At 42.9% G+C, this 8,039-nt stretch overlaps 1 protein-coding gene across 1 annotated transcript; it reads left to right on the forward strand.

Annotated features, from left to right (window-relative positions):
• The first annotated feature begins 1,386 nt into the window (after positions 1 to 1,386).
• Positions 1,387 to 7,016, forward strand: LOC106821433. Its single transcript, XM_014826230.1, has 2 exons — positions 1,387 to 1,500; positions 6,108 to 7,016. Exon 2 carries the CDS (start codon positions 6,115 to 6,117, stop codon positions 6,745 to 6,747), a length of 633 nt encoding a protein of 210 aa, XP_014681716.1. The 5' UTR covers positions 1,387 to 1,500; positions 6,108 to 6,114; the 3' UTR covers positions 6,748 to 7,016.
• Positions 7,017 to 8,039: the final 1,023 nt, after the last annotated feature.

Here is an 8,039-nt window from a genome sequence, read left to right on the forward strand (position 1 = left end):
TTAAATATTTTATATTTGCAGTTGCATATGTCTCATTACATAATGTCATAGATTATAAGCCTACAGAAAGGCTATCTAATATTACTCGTTAGCGCATATTTAGCAAGAAATCTTCATGAAAAAAACTTATATAAAAGCTTCCAAACCAAGTGACGGCATAATTTCGTATCGTTAATTGCAGTAATCCTAGTGGGCGCCAGTGACGCGATCGTGTTGTTTCAAACGGGCGTTCTGCTGGTGGTCACGTCACTCACGTGGGACTACGGGATTCTGTGACGTAGCTCCGCCGCACCTATATATATCCCCGGTCCCCCACCTCCAGACGGTCGGAGGGACCGCATGCCGCGTTCCCAAAATCTCCGTGTAAAAGGAGGGCTTTTTCTGCCGCAGACAAAATCCGGCCAAGAATTGTAAAAACGGGGACGTGTATTTGACTTTTTCACACCGATATTCTTCTAACAAAGTGGCTGTTTATCCTCTTTCTCTCTATTACATCTCTTGAATTCATAGAGAAAACTTTGATCAAATCGCCGGGATCAAATTCCTTAGAATTCCTGCTAGTTTCGAAAGCTATTCAGCGATTATTTTATTTTGAAAATGTAAAATATTGCCCCCTCAGTATCCCCTCCGATCACCTAAACTCTACACTACGTAGTTGTAGACTGGCTTCGACAGTTCACCACGCTACTCACTAACGTCACTACGGTTGGAATGAGAGGCTCACCTGAGGATTAGGCGATCACATTGAAGCAGTGCTTCCGGATTTAGGTGGGTGTCTCTCAAGTGGCAGGAAAAACCGCCAAAAAGCCTCGAAAGGGTGCGGGGTTCAGAAATATTGAGCAGTCCTAGAGATGGGGCCGTGCTTTAAAAGGGAGGAACGCAGCATATGCGTTACCCTAAATAACACTGAGTGGGGGGGCGGGTATATATCCCATATTTCGCGCACTTTATGTCTATCTTCTCTCTCTCTTCTCTTATAGGCACCCATGCACCCTCTCACTCTTTCTTTCTCCCATTCTATCTGTCTGTCCGCTCGTCTGTCTCTCTGTCTGTCTGTCTGCCTGCCTGCCTGTTCGTTTGTTTCTCTTCCTCTTCTTTCTGTCTCGCTTTCTTTCTCCCCCTCTCCTCCTCCACGATATATTTATCGTCCAGAATAGTTCATATATAGCTTGCGTTAAATACTTTTACTGATTTATTAGTAATCAAACAACAACAAATTACGTTCTGTCAAAAATTAACACAGTCTTTCATGAACTACTGAAGGTGTTCGAAAACCCCACTCTTCTTCCACTTCTAACGGATTCTATTTTATCGGACATTCTCGCCTTGCAATATTGGATGCAGTCCGCAAAATGTTGCCTCTTATCACCGCTATATATTATGTGGCGCCACATGCAAAAAAAATAATGGGTAGAAGTTGATACTGATCCATTACGTTAAAAATATGAAAAACCGACAACCAACGCCTACGCTGAAGAAAAATTGATAGCCTTGTGAAAGGTAACACTTCTGTTCTGACGTTAGCAGGTCCGATCATACAAAATTTGTCCTATATATTTTTATTTCTCTTCTGAAGATCGGGGTGCTGTCTTGCTGTCGGCCATAACCTACGTTAGGTTATTAAAGGTTGAATAGACGTGTTACTCTTATCCCGAATGTATATAAGGATTTATGTGAGTGCTTTGTTAGAACAACCAGAACACAGTCATATAATCCAAGGTCTATAATATTGCAGTGGCCTAATCTTTAATATAAGGTTTAGAAACAGTGCAACATACGAGTTTATGGATAGCTCATCGCGCCATCTATCGGGGATAAAAATCAAAATACAAGGGTGGCTTTAGGTGGTGAAGGAGGTGTACAACAGTAAGCCCTAGTAACAACAGTTGCACTATTTCGTCTCTAGAAAAGGCTTTTTTTGGCATTTTTTTGGCTGAAATTCGGCACTAGCTTGCAATAATTTAGCAAAAGCATTAGAAGTAAAATTGGTCTTGTTGTGTACTCGTGACATTCCGTCAGGTGGCGTAGCCGCAGCGACAGGGCTGGCTGATTTTTTGTGTATGAAAGGGGGTTCAGACAACTTTGCAGAAATTCGCAAGCATTAGAGGCTGGCAAAAGTTTCGAGCGGAGCATAGAGCATGAACGCTGGTAGTTATTTAAAAACATGAATAGAAGTGTATGCTTTTTTGTAAGCTGCATTAAACAGTGTGAGTATTTTTAATTAATTTCTGTTTTGTGCTTATTCAGCGCCTGCAGCCTATCGGACGCCCTCTGACTGTTGTTCAACACCTGAACAACAGTGGGGGCCATACTCCATAGCAGAGTCATAGGCAGCAGGCCTGAATAAGCATCGAACAGGAAATTAATTAAAATACTCACACGGTTACTGCCCGCTTAACACAACATACACTTTATTTATGTTAAATAACTACAGATTCTGCTCTCTGCTCCGCTCAAATTTTGCCAGCTCTATGATGCGAATTTCTGCAAAGCTTGCCTGACCTGTAGTAAACACATTTCAAACACAAAAATGACCAAACGGTCGCTGTGCCTACGCCCACCTGACGGAAATGGACACAACAACACGACAAAACCAATTATATTTCGAATGTTTATCTAGACGTCTATCGAGGCATCTAACTTTGTGTGGCATAAATGCAATTATTAGGACTCTGTGCCGAAATTTTGGCAAAAAAATGCCAATAAAAGAGCTTTTCTAGAAACGGAAATAGTGCAACAGGTAAACAGATTTGCGGAGTGCTTACTGTTGTATGCCTCCTTACATGAGCAGCGAAGATACGGATCAACTTGATTTTGATGATAATTTAGAGCCTGTTCCTTATATCGGTACCGAATTTTCAAATGTGGTTTAGACTCCAGGAGCTGGATATCACTCTCTGGAAATGAGCCCCAAAACACAGAAAGCAATGGAAAGCGAAATTAGATGTTCGCTCCATGCGGTGTAGGCGCAGCTCTTAGAACGGGCGGTTAGGTGAAATTGGCACCAACAAAGTTAGTATATTTTGATTACTGTTAGTGTTAGGAGTTGCACAAAAGAGTGAAACCGAGGCATAGTTATCTATTTTCTGGCCCACCAAAATGAGTGGGATTTTAATGTAGATATGTAAATAATATGTACACGGGATATGTACATGTTTGCATAAAATACAATGTTTAAATGTACATTTGAACATTGCATGTGTCAAAACCATGCTGATGAGGGACTGTGCTAACTGATTTCATTAACATAAAATCGAATGATTTCGATTTCTTTGGCCAGAAACAGCTCTGCTTACCAAGCCGCTTAAGGTGCTTGAACAATGTAGAGGGCGAACAGAAAGTTAATTAAAAATACTCAAGCACTGTTACTGCCGCTTTACCACATACACTTTATTCATGTTAAATAACTACACATTCATGCTCGATGCTTCGCTCGAAACTTTTTGCCAGCTCTATGATGCGGAATTTCTGCCAAAGTTTGTCTGAACACATTTCAGAACACAAAAATGACCACACGTCGTCGCAGTGTGCTACGCCACTGACGGAATGACACAACAACACGACAGACCATTTACTTCTATTGCTTTCGAGACGTCCACAGGCATCTAACTTGCGTGCATAAATGCCAAATTATTGCACTCAGTGCCCCGAATCGTTGGGCGCCGGAAACAAAAGGTCGTCAAAAAAAACATGGCTCGGGACATTTTAGGACGAAATTAGCTTGGCCGCAAGCTGAGCTCAACACCTGGTGAACAATTTGCGGAGCTTATCTGTTGTATGCCTCTATTAGTACAAGAAAGAAGACGTGTATGTTGCTGTGTGCTCTCGTGGTACGCCGCTTCTTCTCGCTTCCTTCTGCTGAATACGTATGTCCATTCGCTGGCACGTCCGGGCGGAGCTGGCGCTCACTGCCCGTGAGACCCACCGGAGCAAGTGACAGCTAGCGCCGTGGTGTGCCTGTTAGTGTTTTAGTCTTATGACGAGCTTAGCAGACGTCCCGCTGACATGGTCAAGTTCTGCATGTTTATGGCGCCAGTTCTTGTCTGTATGTATCAGTCACACGGTAGNGCTCCGCTACACTGCAGGCGCCGCGTGCTACACTCCGTGCCATGGACGCGCGTGCTTACACGGGGCCGGACAAATCGGGTTACATCAGACCGGTCCGCGCAGGGGTTGACATATTTGGGTGGCTTTACTGCCTACAAATACCACATAGCGGTGCAGAGCGGGTGGGCTTAATCAGCAAAAAACTCCCAATTTCAAAACAGCTCCGCTACAAAATGACCACCGGCTCGGCTGTGGCTACGCCACCTGACGGACAAATGTATCACAACAACACGACAATGAACCGAATTTTACTTTCCTAATGGCTTTATCTAGACGTACCACGAGAGCAATCTAAACTGTGCAGTGCATGAATGGCAGAATTATTGCAACTCTAGTGCCGAATTTTGGCGGAAAAAGTGGGCAAAAAACGCATTTGTTCCTAGAGACGAAATTAGGTGCGGCAGCAACAGTGAACAATGTGCCGGAAGGCTTAACTGTTGTAATGCCGTCCTTTAGTCACAGAAGCTCTGTTTATGGTTGTTTTGCTTTCACCGCCTTGAGTGTGTAGTTAGGTGTGCATTTTTACCGGTGACATATAGTGGCTTCCCGAAATAACGCATTGTCCGTTGTCCCGAGGCACATACCAGGAATTGCTGGCCGGACAACGCTAACGCAGGGTCTGAGACATTGTCGCGGGTGGGAGCAACCAAAAAAGCCCAAATCTCAAACCTTACACTAAGCATCTAAACCGACTCGGCATCTGTAATATACGCGTGTACCCAATTAATCTAATGGTGTAATGAAGACCTTTTGCTTTGCATATTATTGGCATCTGAGACTGACAATCAATCGCCATGCAACCAACTGGTATAGGCTAGCTAGCAGCAAAGTAATGTTCAGTTTATACTTCAAATCCGAGTGTTTTCTAGCTGCTTCAAAGAATATCGTTAATGCGTGAATTAAACGTGGAAGTGAATATAAAAATATGAGCCAGCTGCTATTTCAAAAACAGCTGTTATAATATCGATAGTTCAGGTTTGTCTGATTTAATGAAAAGGTGAACTCGATTTGGAACCAAAGCAAAAACGCAGCAAGTTTTCCAAAAATTGTTCTGAGGGCGAGGACCGGCCCATACCGCGCGCACGCCGCGCGTGTTTTTCACGAGGCGTCCGTAGAGCGGCCCGCTCCCTTGAAATCACTAGACGCCCAGCCAACTGAACAATTACAATATTTTGGGAGGGCAGAGAAAATGAAACAAAAATGTCCGGCCCTTTTCGCATGGCGCCGCAAGTACAAAGATTTGCAGCAGGCTGAGAGGTAGGGGAGGCCGTAAGGGTGGTGGAGAGGGGAGGGCGAGGAGCCAGTGAAGATAATAGTCATGGCCACTATTTGCGCAGTTCCGCTGTTGTGGTATGGCCCCTTTGTTACAATCCTGGCTACGCCACAGACTGTTTTTGGGTGTTTTCTGATTATATTATTATGTGATTGAAAATAGGAGATTTGGGGATTTTTTTTGGGACAACCAGAAATTGTTGCGGACAACCCGATTTGATGCCGGGGTTGTCCGCAGGACAACCAAATTTTTTTTCTTATTTCGAGCACTGAATAATGTAATCATATGTTGCCATCATGAATGGGCTGTATGGTAAAGCCAGAAAAAACCATAAATATAAGAATAGATAGTTAGTTTGACATTGCCATACCAATAATGCACTCTGGTAGGACCTGTTGTTGTGGAGTGAAGGATAGTTGAGTTATGTTGCAATAACATACACATAAAGTTAGGTGGCAAAAGCCTGGATAATGTGCCTTCATTAAAGGCCCGATATACTCTATATGCCCTATTTAACACATTTCTCATGCTATGAGACAAATTTACGATAGACTGTTACAGTACTCAGTAGATACACAGGCCGATCTGCCATTTCAAAAATGTTCCATGAATATGCCATTATGTTTGGTGTTAGTCCCAGCACCGCATGTGTGGAATATATTTTCTTTTCGTATTAATTGGTCTTTTCTAATATTGTCATGATAATAAACAAATGATTATTTTTTAGGTGCAAAATGCTGTTCCCGAACATACTCAGGAATGGTCGGCTACTGGGTGCCTCGGCTGTACAACACATCCGCAGCATTTCATCAACGCCCGTGCTGCATTGTCGCAGAGAGCTGAAAGTTGTGAAGCTGATGACGTTTCACTATCGAAGTCCTCTGGATTGGTTGAGAAACAAATATCAAACTCACACAGTGCGCGCTAAATTGGATCCAGATTTCGATCTGAATGAGTTTCTTCATGGATCGGTGCAAGCCTGCAGCACAGTGACGTCGGTACTTGCCGGCCAGGATGCCAATCTACTGAATGGAATGTTAACCCCCAAAGCACTAGCTATGGTACAAAATAGCATGCAAAAATACAGCACTGCAGAAATCACAGAACTGGCTTGTGCACCAGAGCACGTTCATTTCGCAAGGCCCAAGAACATTGCTGTGATCATGCTGAAGGATAAAAGATACCTAGATATTGATGTGTTTTTCCTAATCCTTAAAGCATACATAGATGACTCTGACAAAGAAGCTAATGCAAAAATCACTCGAATAATGACCGAGGTGGTCATGAGGTTTAGCAGACAGTACACTGAGACTGTGACAGACTGGTTTATAACAAAGGCAAAAGTAGTTAAGCATACTATTGGTTAAAGCAGTATGATTAGTTTATAACGAGTTCCGTATCAAATACGGTCCAGCTTTATCTGACAAATATAATCGACTATATAGCCCGGGTTTATATTTGGCATGTATAAGTAATACAATGGTGATGTGCATAACTATGCTGCTATTGTCAGCTCAAAAGCTCAGAGGACTGGATGCCTAAAAGAAATGCAAGTTGAAAGCAATATTATATTAGCTTTTTTTTAATATAGGCAAGTGATGAATAAACTTGTTAATACCTATTCATATACGATTCCTATAATGTGTTAGTGGTTTTAATATAGTTCCATTATACATTTTATGCAATGATTACTATTATACAAAATTAAAAAGTGTAGAATGCAGGTAAGCAAAGCTAAAAGGCAAAGATTAACTATAATCCATGGTTCATGTGGTTTTCTTTTATCCCAAAAGACAACATGTGCTCTAACTCATTACCAACCATGGTAAATATTCACCTACAGGCCCATCAGAACCCATCGGACAGAATTGTCGTCTGCTACATATTCTATGGCAATATTCTGAGATGGGCTTGACAGCGCTCTAATGTTGCTCCTGATCCTTGCTCCGGCTGCCACATCGCTGTTCTTATGTATTAAACGTGCATAGGTTTTGCAAGTGCATGTATTCAATATGTTGGAGTACCAGATAGACCTGGTGTACTTATTTGAGACAAATATGTAATATTAGTATGTGATAGTCGTCACACCTTCCATACACCTTATGGCGGGATGCTGCAGCCAAAGTGAAATATTGTAATCGGATTTTGCCATGCACATCTCCTTTGAGCATACACATCTCTTTTTAGCTCATCTGACGTAGTCAGGTGCAGCTTGTAGAATCGCATGATTGTCCGTCCTTCCGTGCCGTCCGTGCGCCGGTCAACAGTTGAGCACAAATCTTAACCGCTCGACGTACGGTCACGATATTCGGGACGTGGGGGGGGGGGGTAATCCGAAAACGAGTGGGGATGTCGAAGCTGGGGTCAAAGGTCAAGAGGTGTAAAAGAAGGGGGAACATTCCCTCCTTAACTTAAGGTATAGGCAGGAAATGTAGAATTGCGCCACAAATCTAAACGGCTCGACCTAGGCTCGTGATAGTCGGTGTATAGCATCATGGTAGGAAAAGCCATCACTGTGCCGAAATTGGAGTCACAGGTCAAAGGTCAATGGGCGCAGCAGGGCAGATTTTAGACATTTTCTGAGGACATGGTCTGACGGAGCGATTGAAAAACTTCTTTTTGTTTCAGCGGTGACCTACCATTTTTTATGGCTGTATTG

The sequence above is a fragment of the Priapulus caudatus genome, unplaced genomic scaffold (assembly GCF_000485595.1).
Source record: "Priapulus caudatus unplaced genomic scaffold, Priapulus_caudatus-5.0.1 Scaffold73, whole genome shotgun sequence".
Taxonomy (NCBI): Eukaryota; Metazoa; Priapulida; class Priapulimorpha; order Priapulimorphida; family Priapulidae; genus Priapulus; species Priapulus caudatus.